This window comes from Erpetoichthys calabaricus, chromosome 1 (genome assembly GCF_900747795.2).
Source record: "Erpetoichthys calabaricus chromosome 1, fErpCal1.3, whole genome shotgun sequence".
Classification (NCBI taxonomy): Eukaryota; Metazoa; Chordata; class Cladistia; order Polypteriformes; family Polypteridae; genus Erpetoichthys; species Erpetoichthys calabaricus.
In genome coordinates this window covers 308,087,496-308,105,545 of record NC_041394.2, presented here as the reverse complement: position 1 = coordinate 308,105,545, position 18,050 = coordinate 308,087,496, and the positions used below count along the sequence as shown (strand labels likewise).

General features: G+C 37.6%; 1 protein-coding gene across 1 annotated transcript in view; it reads left to right on the top strand.

The window, feature by feature from the left end:
- LOC114663509 (centrosomal protein of 290 kDa) overlaps positions 1 to 18,050 on the top strand; it is a 152,615-nt gene that overhangs the window by 111,889 nt on the left and 22,676 nt on the right. Inside the window, exons 45-50 of the mRNA XM_051931495.1 lie at positions 1,104 to 1,238; positions 13,377 to 13,463; positions 13,585 to 13,749; positions 16,424 to 16,546; positions 16,746 to 16,918; positions 17,263 to 17,404. Of these exons, the coding sequence (XP_051787455.1) occupies positions 1,104 to 1,238; positions 13,377 to 13,463; positions 13,585 to 13,749; positions 16,424 to 16,546; positions 16,746 to 16,918; positions 17,263 to 17,404 (825 nt within the window). The remainder of the gene's footprint in view (positions 1 to 1,103; positions 1,239 to 13,376; positions 13,464 to 13,584; positions 13,750 to 16,423; positions 16,547 to 16,745; positions 16,919 to 17,262; positions 17,405 to 18,050) is intronic.

The following is an 18,050-nucleotide window of genomic DNA, read 5'->3' as shown; positions in this document are numbered from 1 at the left end:
TCTTCAGAGAACAAATAATAGCATACAACTTACAGGTGTTCTACAGTAAAGTAAATTAAGCCTTGCAGGTTGAAGCAAAATATTTGCACAGATGTCCCAACTTCTGTTGATTAATTAAAAACCAAGTGTCTGCCTTAAAGCAAAGTTGGAACAGACTGTGTTACTACTGAAGTACAACTTGGACAATATTACACTGTAGAAAGTTATAAATTGTAGTGATAATGGCAAGAAAATGGTAGTTAGCAAGTGAAATGAGAGAGAGATGTGCAAAAAGAAAAAAAAAAATCAAAGTGTCAATGCATATGGTGTCCTACACAGTCCAAAGGCAATTGGAAACTGGAAGAAACTCTGATAAGAAGAGATCTGGCAGACCCAAAGTCACAAACCAATTGGAAGACAAGTTTCTGATGGTCCCCAGCTTGCGTGGTAGGCTTCTCACAGCACAACAGCTTTAAACACAGCTTAACAGTGGTCAAAAAAACAGTGGTCTACTGTGAAGAAGTGACATTGTGCTGCAGGTTTGACAGGGCAATTCCTTATTGTGATGGTCTAGGGTTCTTTTGTTGGAGGCAGAGTTGGTGACTTGCACAGAATGACTGGCATTCCGAATCAGAAGGGTTAACGTTTCCTTGACTTTTTTATTTGCCATTGTTTATTTGTTCTGTACTGTACTTTGATTTCATGAAACATAAAGAAATTAAACTGTATTTACATGAAAACTGAAAAAAACTGTGGTGTTCTAAAACTTTTGACCAGTCATTTACGCCTTTTTGTTTTTATAGAATTATTAATGTATGCAATAATAGTAAGTTATATGTGAGTAATTTGAAAAATTCCAAATCTGTGTACTGCAGGAAAGTTTATAATTCCAAAAATAGTGATTTATTTAGTGAAGTAGTGATTAGTGATTTTATTAGTGAAGGAATGCAACAGGTATTATATATGTCAACTCCATTCCTATACCTATTATTTACTGTTTAGAAGTAACATACAGTATCTCCCTACATAACCCACTATTTTTTTTGTCTTTAGTTTATGCATTTCTTAACTTTTTTACTGTAGTTATATCAAACAGTGATTAATTTTTTATGGTACATTTTCAGACATCTGGAGTGGGGTCAGATTCACAGTCTCAACGATACCATGATGTGCAGAAGGAAAACCTTAAGCTCTCCTCAGAAAATGTTGAATTACATTTCCAGTTAGAACAGGCAAATAAGGATTTGCCAAGGTTAAAGGTAAGAAAACTGATTTCTTTCCATAATTATTGCAAGTGATTTAAGGATTTTTAATTTCAAAAATAAGTTCTTCAGAACAAGTAGGGATACATTAATTTGAAAGCATTATTGGGTATTGTTGAATTGTTCAGTATTCTCATTTCTACTATGCACTTTTAAAGTATTTAATATGTATCAAGGACTGTTTAAGTCACCAATTGAGTTTGATCCGTTAGACATATGTGCAGTAGAACAATAGATTTATTACCAATGTTATGTGAACACAGAGCTCATGTACAGTGGTGTGAAAAACTATTTGCCCCCTTCCTGATTTCTTATTCTTTTGCATGTTTGTCACACAAAATGTTTCTGATCATCAAACACATTTAACCATTAGTCAAATATAACACAAGTAAACACAAAATGCAGTTTTTAAATGATGGTTTTTATTATTTAGGGAGAAAAAAAATCCAAACCTACATGGCCCTATGTGAAAAAGTAATTGCCCCCTTGTTAAAAAATAACCAAACTGTGGTGTATCACACCTGAGTTCAATTTCCGTAGCCACCCCCAGGCCTGATTACTGCCACACCTGTTTCAATCAAGAAATCACTTAAATAGGAGCTGCCTGACACAGAGAAGTAGACCAAAAGCACCTCAAAAGCTAGACATCATGCCAAGATCCAAAGAAATTCAGGAACAAATGAGAACAGAAGTAATTGAGATCTATCAGTCTGGTAAAGGTTATAAAGCCATTTCTAAAGCTTTGGGACTCCAGCGAACCACAGTAAGAGCCATTATCCACAAATGGCAAAAACATGGAACAGTGGTGAACCTTCCCAGGAGTGGCCGGCCGACCAAAATTACCCCAAGAGCGCAGAGACGACTCATCCGAGAGGTCACAAAAGACCCCAGGACAACGTCTAAAGAACTGCAGGCCTCACTTGCCTCAATTAAGGTCAGTGTTCACGACTCCACCATAAGAAAGAGCCTGGGCAAAAACGGCCTGAATGGCAGATTTCCAAGACGCAAACCACTGTTAAGCAAAAAGAACATTAGGGCTCGTCTCAATTTTGCTAAGAAACATCTCAATGATTGCCAAGACTTTTGGGAAAATACCTTGTGGACTGATGAGACAAAAGTTGAACTTTTTGGAAGGCAAATGTCCCGTTACATCTGGCGTAAAAGGAACACAGCATTTCAGAAAAAGAACATCATACCAACAGTAAAATATGGTGGTGGTAGTGTGATGGTCTGGGGTTGTTTTGCTGCTTCAGGACCTGGAAGGCTTGCTGTGATAGATGGAACCATGAATTCTACTGTCTACCAAAAAATCCTGAAGGAGAATGTCCGGCCATCTGTTCGTCAACTCAAGCTGAAGCGATCTTGGGTGCTGCAACAGGACAATGACCCAAAACACACCAGCAAATCCACCTCTGAATGGCTGAAGAAAACAAAATGAAGACTTTGGAGTGGCCTAGTCAAAGTCCTGACCTGAATCCAATTGAGATGCTATGGCATGACCTTAAAAAGGCGGTTCATGCTAGAAAACCCTCAAATAAAGCTGAATTACAACAATTTTGCAAAGATGAGTGGGCCAAAATTCCTCCAGAGCGCTGTAAAAGACTCATTGCAAGTTATCGCAAACGCTTGATTGCAGTTATTGCTGCTAAGGGTGGCCCAACCAGTTATTAGGTTCAGGGGGGCAATTACTTTTTCACACAGGGCCATGTAGGTTTGGATTTTTTTTTCTCCCTAAATAATAAAAACCACCATTTACAAACTGCATTTTGTGTTTACTTGTGTTATATTTGACTAATGGTTAAATGTGTTTGATGATCAGAAACATTTTGTGTGACAAACATGCAAAAGAATAAGAAATCAGGAAGGGGGCAAATAGTTTTTCACACCACTGTATGTAGAAGCTGTTATACTAAACTGTATTATTGTATTACAGTATTTTCAAGTACTTCTTCCTGTAGAACTCCAAATAAAAAACAGTCCTTTAGGTATTAGTGCCAATTAAAAATAATTTCATATGTACCATTTAAAGTGTCAAATAAAAGCTTATTAATACCAGAGAAAAATCTTAAAAGGTAGATATTTTAAATTTGAACTATATTTATTAAAAAAGCAAATCTGTAGCTGAAAATAACGAACTTTTAAAGGATTACATTTGCTTTATATAAATTTAGTTGAACTAATAACACAACAAACCTTTTAACAAGAATATCCCATTCTCCTAATGTTTTCGTAATACAATTGAGTCAGTATTTGAATGTTTCTGCTTCTTTTTTCTATTATACTACTAACTAACTTACCCAATAAAGTTCTGTTTGTAAATAAGTTCATTTCAACATTTTCATGAATCAGCTCCTGCTTCTTCAATTTTTACATGACTGCCCTTAATGGCTGCTATAATTATTAAATTTTTTACAACTAATCAACGTCACAGATGAATTTAATTGCATTTTCTAATTGCAAAATCAATCACTGCACCACTCTCCCAACTTATGTGATGTCACGCCATAATGTTCTGTTAAGTTTTTGAGTAGACTGATTTACAGGTCCTGCTCGCAGTGATTAAGCTCATGGTTTCTGCTTCATGATGTCAACGCAGCACTGGGGAAAAAAAAAGTGACAAATATATGTGACATTTTGAGAAAACAAAAATCAGAAAGCATCGTCGCACTAATGCAATATTATTTGAAAACGGACAGCCTTAGATTGGCTGTAAAAGTGTGACGATGTTTTCTGATTGGTACTATTCAGGTCATAAAATAATTTCTTCAAAATGTCACATATATTTGCCTCTTTCTTTTTTTTTCCCCCAGTGCTGTGTTGACATCATGGAGCAGAAGGCGTGAGCTTATTCAGTGCGAGCAGGAGCCGGGTGGCGATCAACACACATGTACTGTACAAGGCATGCACAGGTCCACTGAGAAAAGAGTTCTTTGCTCACTTTGCAGAGGAACTTCGTCATTGCTTCTTACAAGAAAAGGCGATAGAAAAAGAGGATGCAACATCGACATATTTCTGTTCCAAGACCACCACTTCCCCCAAGAAAGCAAACTCGGTCAGTGTCAGGTGCTCCTTCAATGCAATAGGAACCACAGCACAGAGAGAAGTGTGTACATTGCAACAACTTCACATGTCGTAAATGTAGGAAGGACGGTCCTTGGGTGTGTAGGAACTGTTAACATTTGATTTCGATGATTGCTTATAGCGCTGAACTGACCTTTCTGTACTATTCTTTCCTGTGCATGTCATGGAGTACAAAAGAAACACGAGCATCCACCAAAATGTGGAGATTGGGCAAGATTGAAGAAAAAAAAAAAAAAACATAGTCACTGATTACAACTGCAAGAAGGCATGTGAATGATTATGAATAATATGACTAATGTTGCATCAGTGCCACAATGTTTTCCGAAATGTACTATACAGGTCATAAAATGAATTATTCCAAATATCATATATAAAACTGTCTCTGTTTTTTGTCAGTGCAGCTTTGACATCATGGACTATAAGGTGCATACTAATTCAGCGTGAGCCAGAACACTCAATAAAAATGAATAAACAAAATTCAAGTGACAGTGAGATACGAAGAATGCAGATTCACCAGAGTTTGTGTGTCAGCTTTTATTCCTCCAGATCAGAGAATTTCCAGTTTCATTGTCCCAAAAAACCACTCACATCTATAGGTATTCCCAGTTTCAAATAAAAATTAATGGTGTCACCTATTTGGGTTGGGGGGGGGGGGGGGTATTGTGATCGTGACTGAGAGAATAAAAGTGAAAAAAAACCCCGCTAACTTTTACAACTACTATAAATTTTCACCGGCTGTTACAGATGCAAATCAAATGTATGTTTTTATTGTATAATATTAACAATAAGAGCAGCTCACTACTCAAAACGGTGAATTTGCAAGGCACCCAGGATCGATCAAGCAGCCTTTTGCTTACAAGTGAGCAGTACTTACCGCTGCACCACAGAAGCTATCGTATTGCATTTGCACCTTTTGTGAAAGTGTTTATTTGATATTTGGACTTCAGCCTTCACCCATTATACAATTCATGTCACCATTTTGTCATTTATTGCTAAACATGAAAAACATTTCTGTTTTAACAATGTATTTACATAGATTGTTGTAGACATGGAATATGCATGAAATGTATGCATTCCATATATTTCCCCTTTCAAACTCTACCAGTTCACTCCAAGATAATCAAGGCTTGAACGGGGAGAACTTCTTGACCTTTCTGTGGCGGTGGGGTGGGTGGTATAGCAGGCTGCTTGTGCTTATCAACACATTTACAAGACAAAAGACACTGACAGAGAGGTGCGAAGGGATTTAAGGTGGGCTGGGTTTGCGAGTTTTTTTGTAGGCCTTGGTTATTCTATTAGTTATTCTAGTGTTAAAGTCCCAGAGGGCTGGGGAAGTGTCTGGCAGCTATGCCTGACTAATTGCTGTAGCCAAAAATGTTATCAGAGCTTTGAGGCAGCAGTACTGTGCCACTGTGTCTCCAACAAAAGATACAAACAGAAGGATAACCACAAATAAAATACAACAAATGGCCACAAGCAAGTAAAAGAACATGTACAGTATATATCATTGCACTCATAGAGTTCTGTTCTTAGAGTACACATTGGCCATGCCACAGGATGACAGTATGGTTCTTGTTTGTTCCACTGTTTTATGTCGGAGCTCCTGACACAGCTATAATACCTTTTTTGTTTTTGATCTGTTTGTGCAGATACTTTGCACTTTTTTTCCATCAAAAAGTTAGAAATGCCTTGTAAATAGTAATTTTCCTTCTGAAGAACAGTGAGAACTCATGGAACCATTTTTGCATAAACTTTCTGCATGTTAAGTTTTTCATGCCAATTGCTCACACAGTAATTTTATCAATATTAACCATTTCACTAATCATCCTAACAGCTGATGGTCACCACACACGATTTCGCTAATTTTCTGGATGCTGTCATCAGTCATTGAAGTGCTTGTTCGTCCTGAGTGTTATCGTTCACATCCTCTTGACCTTCGCTGAAACACCGATGCCACTCAAAAACTTTGGCATGACTCATTCACTCATCTTGGTAGACCTTCTTTAACAACTGAAAACTTTCTGTTGCATTCTTGTTCAGTTTCACAAGAAATTTCAAGTTGATTAGTTGTTCAAGTTTGGGCAACAACATTTTTCCAGTGGTAGCTAAAGAAGAGGGCTAACTTAAATGACTACAGACTGTTTGAGATATTAAGCTGAAACTGATAAGAGGCATTGGTTAAGCTCTAAGATAAGAGAGCATTGATCTGTATTCGCCCTCCCCTTCCTAGAGAAATAACAAGAGCAGTCCGGTTATTTTTTATATACACCACATATTTATTATTATCAGCGCTAATAGATAGATAGATACTTTATTAATCCCAAAGGGAAATTCACATACTCCAGCAGCAGCATACAGTAATCCCTCCTCCATCGCGGGGGTTGCGTTCCAGAGCCACCCGCGAAATAAGAAAATCCGCGAAGTAGAAACCGTATGTTTATATGGTTATTTTTATATTGTCATGCTTGGGTCACAGATTTGCGCAGAAACACAGGAGGTTGTAGAGAGACAGGAACGTTATTCAAACACTGCAAACAAACATTTGTCTCTTTTTCAAAAGTTTAAACTGTGCTCTATGACAAGACAGAGATCACAGTTTCGTCTCACAATTAAAAGAATGCAAACATATCTTCCTCTTCAAAGGAATGCCTGTCAGGAGCAGATCATGACACAGAGATAGAGAGAGACAAAAGCAAACAAATCAATAGGGCTGTTTGCCTTTTAAGTATGCGAAGCACCGCGGCACAAAGCTGTTGAAGGCGGCAGCTCACACCCCCTCCGTCAGGAGCAGACAAACAGAGAGAGAGAGTTTGTTTTTCAAGCAAAAATCAATACGTGCCCTTCGAGCTTTTAAGTATGCGAAGCACCGTGCAGCATGTCCTTCAGGAAGCAGCTGCACACAGTGCAACGTCCCTATCGTCTAGGTGTGCGAACAGCCCCCCTGCTCACACCCCCCTACGTCAGCGCGAGAGAGAGAGAGAGAGAAAGAAAGTTGGGTAGCTTCTCAGCCATCTGCCAATAGCGTCCCTTGTACGAAATCAACTGGGCAAACCAACTGAGGAAGCATGTACCAGAAATTAAAAGACCTATTGTCCGCAGAAACCCGCGAAGCAGCGAAAAATCCACGATATATATTTAAATATGCTTACATATAAAATCCGCGATGGAGTGAAGCCGCGAAAGGCGAAGCGCGATATAGCGAGGGATCACTGTACTGATAAAAAACAATATTAAATTAAAGAGTGATAAAAATGCAGGTATAACAGACAATAACTTTGTATAATGTTAATGTTTACCCCCCTGGGTGAAACTGAAGAGTCGCATAGTGTGGGGGAGGAACGATCTCCTCAGTCTGTCAGTGGAGCAGGACAGTGACAGCAGTCTGTCGCTGAAGCTGCTCCTCTGTCTGGAGATGACACTGTTTAGTGGATGCAGTGGATTCTCCATGATTGACAGGAGCCTGCTCAGCTCCCGTCGCTCTGCCACGGATGTCAAACTGTCCAGCTCCGTGCCTACAATAGAGCCTGCCTTCCTCACCAGTTTGTGCAGGCGTGAGGCGTCCCTCTTCTTTATGCTGCCTCCCCAGCACACCACCGTGTAGAAGAAGGCACTCGCCACAACTGTCTGATAGAACATCTGCAGCATCTTATTGCAGATGTTGAAGGACGCCAGCCTTCTAAGGAAGTATAGTCGGCTCTGTCCTCTCTTGCACAGAGCATCAGTATTGGCAGTCCAGTCCAATTTATTATCCAGCTGCACTCCCAGGTATTTATTGGTCTGCACCCTCTGCACACAGTCACCTCTGATGATCACGGGGTCCATGAGGGGCCTGGTCCTCCTAAAATCCGCCACCAGCTCCTTGGTTTTGCTGGTGTTCAGTTGTAGGTGGTTTGAGTCGCACAATTTAACAAAGTCCTTGATTAGGTTCCTATACTCCTCCTCCTGCCCACTCCTGATGCAGCCCACGATAGCAGTGTCATCAGCGAACTTTTGCACGTGGAAGGACTCTTGAGTTGTATTGGAAGTCCGATGTATATAGGCTGAACAGGACCGGAGAAAGTACAATCCTCTGCGGCGCTCCTGTGTTGCTGACCATAATGTCAGACCTGCAGTTCCCGAGACGCACATACTGAGGTCTGTAGGTAAGATAGTCCACGATCCATGCCACCAGGTATGAATCTGCTCCCATCTCTGTCAGCTTGTCCCTAAGGAGCAGAGGTTGGATAGTGTTGAAGGCGCTAGAGAAGTCCAGAAACATAATTCTTACAGAACCACTGCCTCTGTCCAAGTGGGAGAGGGATCGGTGTAGCATATAGATGATGGCATCCTCCGCACCCACTTTCTCCTGGTATGCGAACTGCAGAGGGTTGAGGGCGTGGCGGACCTGTGGCCTCAGGTGGTGAAGCAGCAGCCACTCCATGGTCTTCATCACATCTGTTGTCAGAGCGACAGGCCGGAAGTCATTCAGCTCAATAGGACGTGATACCTTTGGGACTGGGGTGATGCAAGATGTTTTCCAAAGCCTCGGGACTCTTCCCCTGTTCCAGGTTCAGGTTGAAGATGCGCTGTATAGGACTCCCCAGCTCCAACGCACAGGCCTTCAGCAGTCATGGCGATACTCCATCTGGACCCACTGCTTTGCTGGCACGAAGTCTCCTCAGCTCTCTGCTTACCTGGGCTGCTGTAATTGTGGGTAGGGGGAAACTCTCTCCTATGCTGGTATCAGTAGAAGGATGGGTGGAGGTTGCAGTACTCCGAGGTGAGAGTGGGTTAGGGTGGTCAGACCTGTTAAAGAAGTTGTTCATCTGGTTTGCTCTCTCCACGTCTCTCTCGATAGTGGTACCCCACTTTGAGCTGCAGCCAGTGATGATCTTCATCCCATCCCACACTTCCTTCATGCTGTTATTCTGCAACTTCTGCTTCAGCTTTCTCATGTACTGCTCCTTTGCCACCCTGAGCTGTACTTGGAGTTCCTTCTGCACGCACTTGAGCTCATGCTGATCACCGCCTTTAAAAAAGCCCTTTTCTTCTGGTTCAAAAGGCCCTTGATGTCACTTGTACTCCATGGCTTGTTGTTAGCATAGCAGCGTACTGTTCTTACTGGAACTACAATATCCATACAGAAGTTGATGTAATCAGTAGTGCAGTCAACAACCTCCTCAATGTTCTCACTATATGATCCCTGCAGGATATTCCAGTCCGTAGTTCCAAAGCAGTCTCTCAGAGCCTGCTCTGCCTCAGGGGACCACTTTCTGAATGAGCGTGTGGTTGTAGGTAGCTCCCTCACTCTTGGTTTTGTAGTGAGGCTGAAGCAGAATCCAGTTATGATCTGCTTTCCCCCAAGCGCAGGCAGCGGGGTGGCACTATATGCGTCTTTAACGTTTGCATACAGTAGGTCAATAGTCCTATTTCCCCTATTTGTGCTATATGGCTAAAGGGTGTGGACACCTGACCATCGCACTTATCATTAATATTGTATTAATTTCCCATCGGGATTAATAAAGTATCTATCTATCTATCTATCTATCTATCTATCTATCTATCTATCTATCTATCTATCTATCTATTTGCAAAGATTTTAGAACGTTTCTGTGGGAATTTGTGCCAGTTTAACCAAGGGAGCATTTGTGAGGTTAGGTACTAATGTTGAACGAGAAAACCTGTCTTATAATCGGTGTTCAAGTTTATCCCAAAGGTATTCAGTAGGGTTTAGGTCAGAACTCTTCACCATCTACTTGAGTTCCTTCACAGCAAACTTATCAAACCATGTATTTTTGGACCCAACTTTCTGGACAGGGGCACAGTCATACTGGAACAGAATAGAGCCTTACCCAAACTGTAGCCACATAGTTGGAAGTGCACAATTTTTAAAAATTTCTTTGTATACTGTAGCATTAAGAGTACCTTTCACTGGAACCACAAAGCCTAACCCAAACACTAAAAAACAGTCCCAGACCATTATCTCTTCACCACCAATCTTTACAGTAGGCACCATGGAGTCTGGAACATAGTTTTCTCCTGGCATCTGCCAAACCCAGATTTGTACATCAGACTGCCAGATAATAAAGTGTGAATCATTTTGCCACTTCTCCTGAGTTGGCATTGCACATAGTGATCTTAAGCTTATGTGCAACTGCTCGGACCTGAAAACTCATTTCATGAAGCTCCTGGTGCACAGTTCTTGTGCTGATGTTACTTTTAGAGGCAATTTGGTACTATGTTGTGAGGGATGCAACAGAAGATAAGTAATTTTTTTTACATGTTATGTGTTTCATCATTTGGTGGCGCAGCTCTGTGAGTTTGTATTGTCTATCACTTCTTGGCTACTTTACTATTGCTCCTAGACACTTCCACTTCATAATATTACTTAAAACTGACCAGGGCAGATCTGGTAGAGCAGAACATTTCACATACAGACTTGTGACATAAGTGGAATTTTATGACAGTGTCATGTTTAAACTATTTGAACTCTTCAGTATGACCCATTCTACTGACTGGTTGTCTGTAGATAATATATAGTTTGTTTGCCAGTTATCTTTAATATAGACAGAGTGTAATGGAATTTTAGTGCTACAGTCATACTCTGCTAGTGTGCTAATCTAGTTTATCCCTTCCTTCCTTATATAGTCTGTAGCTACAGAGTGTTCTGGATAATAAACATCTTTAACATTCAAGACATTAGGATAATTGGCTAAATTACATAAAGCACATGTACAATGCCTTTTATAGAATTATTCACTTGTATGAGTTTAGTATGAAATCTTGCATATTTGCCTAAGGGAAAAAATGGACCTAGGACAGATTTGATGAATTTTTACTCAAAGATCCATTATTAAATAGAAGCTGCATAAAAATATATTTGCCTGAATAATGTACAGTAAGTATTATAATACAAATTGAACAAATTAAGCAACGTCTCATAATGCACTACAGTACCTTCAGAAATCAAAAGTGTGCCTCTCCCATGTCAGAATATTACAGTACATTGATGGAATGCTCTGGCATAGGTTTGTACACTATTCTCCATTTCTTGAAATTGCACTTTAGGGCAAGTTTCTCTCCAGTGCAATTGCATGCAAAGGTTTTGCAGACACTTTTTGTGTCTGCCCTCACTTCAACAGCTTGTTCTTTTCATGGGTCATCTTTTTTTAACTTAATGTGAGATGTAAAAGGAATGTTAACCAATTGCATTTTCACTAAGCTTAGTATACACATTATGCTGCAAGTGACAAATTTACCTTTGTAAATATGTAAATATATAAACCCAAAATTTATTCTACATTTTTAACAGTTTGCTCAGATATGCTGAAGTTCTGATTTTTTTTTTTTGTATAATATATATGCGCATTTAAATATCACTTGTTAATCTATTTTCATCCTCCTTAATAACCCTTGTGTAAAGTTTCAATCAGTTCTTTGAAAATAATAAACATGTATTTTTCATATACTGTACTTTGAATACAATAATATGAACGGGGTTCCAGTCTCCCAAGAACCCTACATGTTTTACACCATGATTTAACAATTTATAATTTACTCTATTTTCCTTATCCCGTTACTGGGGTATTTTTTATTAATAATGCCAGCTCTTCACTGCATTTGGGGAATAGATGAAATGTAAAAAAAAAACAAAAAAAAAAACAAAAAAAAACAACGAAATAAGGCAAAAAAGAAAAAAGAAAAAACTGATGAGCTTATTACAGTACATTACAGTAAATATGGAAACAAAGTCTCATTCTTTTTGCTTTTGCATCCCAGCTGTAAGGCACAGATTATTTTTTTTAAAAAGGTTGTAATGTTTTACATTTTCGAACTTGGCATATTTTGCTTTACAGCAATGGTTTCTGCCTCTCAACATTCTCAACTAACTGTATAAACAGCATCTTCACACATACAGTAGTTAGCCAATGCATCTTCTGCTTGCTTAATGAGATGGACAGGAGAGGGGGCACAATATGTGAAATGTAAATTTAAAGAGAAAAATTAAAAGTGATTTGCACCTCCTCAAAACTGTCATTGCCATTTTCAAATGAAAAAAGAAAACATTTTTGAGATTTTCACATTGAAAAAGGGATCTCATTTACTTACAGAATGTGATAAATGTGGTGTTTATTTTCTCAAATCAGAGACGATTGGGGTTTTCATACAGTGCAACGAGCATCTTAATGAAGATCAGTGTTGTCAGACAGAATTTTAATTGCAGCCTTTCCTTTATTCAAAGACATTCATTGACTGGACCTTATTTTAAAAATAATAGGAGAAATCGGAGGAAGTTTGCCATACCATGCCATACCCCCTTAAACCTAGCCATGGACAGAATCATCAGTCCATGTGTTACAGAAGAGTACTAGCACTTCTAAATTCTTATGAAAACTAAACATTTCATGCATGTATTTTTTTTTTTTGGCCTTTTGTTTTTACATGTCAGTTTTGTGGATTTCTACAAGATATGTCTGTTATTAATTAATACATTATTGTGCAATCACATCACAAAATTTTTTTTTTTTCGGCAGTGCCTCTTCAGACATTTTAACTATGTCATTTTTTTTGTGGCACTTGTTTTTATTCTGGTTTAGATTAGTCACATCTATGCATTATTTTTATGTACTCAGTAATCTTACTGTTGTAGTTGCATGCATGAGCACTCCAAAGAAAGGTTGTTAATAATGCAAAGGTTTAATAATGCAAAGGTTGCAGGTTTGAATTGGCTTCTTCAAAAAAATCAAGAGATTGATTTGTTTGTATTTAATATAATCATGCAGAATATAATAAATATCTCAAGCACAACTATTTTGACAGTCAATCAACATTAAATTGACTAATTCTTATTTACCTTTAACTTAACTAGCCGCCTATTTTGCACCCCCTCTAATTATAACCCTGTGTGTAAAGAATTTGAGAAAGGATGCAACTTTCATGTAAACAAAATATATTTTATTTGTGGAGAAAGTTTCAGTTTCACATAATTATGAATAATAATAGTATTATAAATAATTAGCCATTGCAATTATTTGATTTAGAATATTTCTATAATTGTTGTATTTTGTTATCTAGGATCAGGTTGACTCTTTGAAAGAGATGTGCGAACTTCTTAAAAAGGATAAGATGGATCTAGAAAAAAAGCTTGGAAATGTGAGAGGGGTAAGCTTTGTGCAATTTTTGTTTAAAATTGGCACCATTCATAAAAATAATTTAATAAAAATTTTGCTCATCATAAGTAGTTAGTTTTTACTTAATTAAGTATTTAATTTTCTTCCTTTAGTCTGGACGTAGTGGTAAATCTGTTCCAGAGCTTGAGAAAACAATTGGCTTAATGAAGAAAGTAGTTGAGAGAGTTCAAAGAGAAAATGATGAACTGAAAAAAGCTTCTACATTATTGTCCAGAGAGAAACGTATTTCTTTAGAAAATGAGAATGAAAAACTTAAGGTAAATTGAGTGTAATAAATGTTCAGAGGTAATTCGTTTCAACCACTTTTGGGGAAATGAAGGGACTTATTCGCAACATTTATTTTTAACAACAACAACAACATTTATTTATATAGCACATTTTCATACAAAAAGTAGCTCAAAGTGCTTTACATAATGAAGAGAAGAAAAATAAAAGACAAAATAAGAAATTAAAATAAGACAACATTAGTTAACATAGAAAGGAGTAAGGCCAGGGTGGACAGAAAAAACAAAAAAAAACTCCAGAAGGCTGGAGAAAAAAATAAAATCTGTAGGGGTTCCAGGCCACGAGACCGCCCAGTCCCCTCTGGGCATTCTACCTAACATAAATGAAATAGTCCTCTTTGTAGTTCGGGTTTTTCACGGAGTCACTTGATGCTGATGGTCATACAGACTTCTGGCTTTTAATCCATCCATCATTGTTGGAACATCATGGTGTTTTGGGTAGATGGTGGTGGCGCACGCCACCACCAACAGGACACCGGAAAAGGAAACAGAAGAGAGAGTAGGGGTTAGTACAGATTTTGAATGAATAGTTATTATAATGAATTGGATATACAGAGTATCAGGATTAAATTACAGTGAAGTTATGAGAAGGCCATGTTAAAATAATGTGTTTTCAGTAGTTTTTTAAAGTGCTCCACTGTATTAGCCTGGCGAATTCCTACTGGCAGGCTATTCCAGATTTTAGGTGCATAACAGCAGAAGGCCGCCTCACCACTTCTTTTAAGTTTAGCTGTATGCACTTAAACAATTTGTTTAGACATTTATTGTGAAATAGCCTTAACACTAGAATTACCAAAGCTTATGACAACAAGCCACACTAACATTTCAACATTTCTGTCATCCTACACTTACATAGATCTTTGTAGACATGAAACACACATGAAATGCATGTGCTCCAAATAACAATATAATTTTTTAGCCTATAGAGCTCTAGGTACTACCTCACTCCCTGATAAACAAAGCTTCAGTTGGGAGAGGTTTTTGCTGTTTCTGCGGCAGTGGAAGGATGGGTTAGCAGGCTGCTTGCGCTTATCGACACATTTACAAGACAAAAGATGCTGACAGAGAGGTGCGAGCAGATTTAAGGTGGGCCGGATTTACGAGTTTTTTCATAAGCTTTGGTAATTCTAGTGTTAAGCTAAAGTGGAGTGATGTTTCAAGGCAAAATTTGCTTCATGTTTTATTATTCTTCAGGATTCTTTTAAAATTTATTTTTATAGGGTAGTTCTGCTCCAGGTAGAAAAGTTGCATTTGCCAAAAGTGCAGTTATTGGACTGGTCAATCAGTCAGTCAGTCATTTTCCAACCCGCTATATCCTAACACAGGGTCACGGGGGTCTGCTGGCGCTAATCCCAGCCAGCACAGGGCGTAAGGCAGGAACAAAACCCAGGCAGGGCGCCAGCCCCACTGCAGGTTATTGGACTAATTTTATCTCAATGTCTTTAGGAATACATCTTTATCCATTCCATTTCTGGTTTTGATTTCTTTAGAACAAAGTTCATCTAATGTAATAAGGCTAGTTAAGAGCAACATTCTTCAACTTCTTTCAGCTTGTACCCATTCAACAGTGATATTTAAACCACTGCCATTTTTTATTTGTACATTGTTTTTTTGTATTTCATCCCTAAATCTTTTATTTGTTTATTGTCGTGACTAAAACAACCCCCCTTCTGTATTGCTGTATCATGCCTTATCATCTGCAAATCTGTAAGGTTTTGCTGTTTATCCTGTACCCAAGACATCTTTGTCCTGCATTGCTTTTACTAGACAGTGAAATGTGTTTGTGGTAACATTCAATTCTTACGTATCATCCGTTCATTACAACAGCTGATTCACCATCAACTCTCTGTACTGCTGTTAATCAAATATTTATATGAAGCTGTCTTTCTAGACCATTTCAAACATTTTGTTACCAGTAAATAAAAATTTACCTCTTATACATATTATTTCACATGTTCCTCGTCCATTCCAAAAAATCCAAAATGCTCTTTTGAAATATCAACGTTGGGATCTGTTTTGTTTTCAATCCTTGATGAAGCAATTTTACTCTTTGAAATTCCTGTTATCAAGATAATTGTAAGTCAGTTTTTTTTGGGGGGGGGGGGGGGGGGATTGTAATCACTATTGATTTTGTGAAGGGTGCTCGCCATTCTTCCTTCTTGTGTATCTTGAAATGTATTTGTAGTTTCTTCTTTTAAACAATTAGCATTTCTGAAAAAATTCATTCAATTTATTCTGCTTTCCTGTCTTCATTTTTTGATTGTCAAAACAACTTTGCCTTTAAAAATAGCATAACTCTTGTCTCCTTTGTGTATATTTTTCTCTACTTCTATGTCAAGTCTAATTTTCTTTTTAACCTATAATATTTATTAAAACTGCCAACACAAAACATTTTAAATCAATGCAGTGCTTTCCTATTATTTCGGTTTTATTTATAGTAATAGCTTACTGCAAACACATTTTGAACTATTAACAGTGAAAAAGAGAATGGTGGGCTGTTATATTTGGGCAATTCATTTTAACTTTATATTAAAAATTGCCTATTATGAAAATTACATATTTTGACTTAATATTAGCAAGGCAGGCGCCAGTTAGTGCCATAGAACAAGTATAAAGACATAACAATGTTTTCTATTGATATTCACAGGCAGAAGTTGAAAAATTGAAACTAGAGCGGGAAGCACAAGTTAATATGAAACTGGAGTCTAAAACAAAAGGAATGGAAAAAGTGCTTGCAGAAAATGAGAGGCTACGTAAAGAGCTGAAAAAGGTTTATATGTGCTACTTTTTTTTAATATAACAAGTATCTTAATAAAACAGGGAAGAAAGATACATTTCTTTCTGATGTAAAACTTGTAGCTTCAATTAAATAGTATTTTAAAATTATATGAAAAAATCACACTGCAGTTATTTTAAAAAATAATAATCTATATAGTTTGTAAATGTTGTATTCTTAAAATTAAAAATAGGAGGCAGAAACAGCAGAAAAACTGAAGATAGATAAAAATAATCTGGAAATTTTAAATGAAAAAATGATGACACAGCTGGAGGAAACCAATAAAAGATTATATTCTGCAGAAAACAGAGAATTGTCCTTTGAAGGTGCAAACAGCAAAAGCTCAAAGTCAGTTGTAGTGACAAGGTATGATTTCAAGGTACTTATTTGATGCAAATTGAAATTGTATTTTTTATTTTAATAGTTATTATGGAATGTGAAAAAAATACACTGACAAAAAGTAAGATAACCTTATCTTTAATAAGATTGTTTCTGCAAGCTTACTTTAGTTTGTTTTCCCCTGTTACTGTTTTGTTTTGTGTTTTAGTTGTGTATCATTTTGTTGTAATTTCAGCTATATGATACTTACAGCTATCATACAGCACATTAGGCTTTTTAATAGAAATATGCTTATAAGAATAAATTAACTTTGGGTTCGTAGGTCTGCAATTAGTTAAATATAATATTCTTTGGTTGTTTTTGTTATGAAGAATGTATGAAAATAAAATGAAACAGCTAGAGGATGATATTAGCAAGAAGAACAAGCTTATTGCAGATCTACAGCAACTTTTGCAAGAGGGGACTCAGCGAGAACAGTTAATGGAGAAAGACATCACTGAATTAAAAGAACAGGTTTGTATCACTTTTTTATACAGTACACCCCCAAATTTCGCGGATTGAAAAACCGCAAATTTTGGATGTGGTTCAAAAAATGTCTATTTTTATAGTTTAAACCCTAAATATGCCCCCAAAACTTAATTTCAAACTCAGCTTAATACATTACCTAAAAAAAATAATGTAAAGGTAAACCAGTATACTGCACAGTACTGTACTGCTATGTCTCCCGCAGTGCTAGAATGTAAAATACCGATCCTACCACTATTTGTACTGTAATTCATGCAAGCGCGTTTTCATTGCCAGAAGCCTTAAAAGGTGCAGGGCATTTTGATGGCATCTTGGGGCTTTAAGCCTTAAACTGCCACATACTTGGGGGTTAATGCATCTCCATCGCCAAATACTTTTTTGCTGCACTTTAAGTAAATGTCACAATTTACAAAGAAAAAGTGAAGTTTTAATAGAACACATTTTTTTTGCATGCAAAGAGCATCACAGTTTCTGCAACACTGATAATTTTACACACTGCTAATGAACTGTAAAAACTATTTAAAAAAAACTACTGGAACAATATGTCCAAGGTGTATCTGACGCCATGGATGAAATCACCGAGCCAACTGCGCTTGAACTGGCTGCATGCAAGCACACAGAGGTAAGCGCTGAT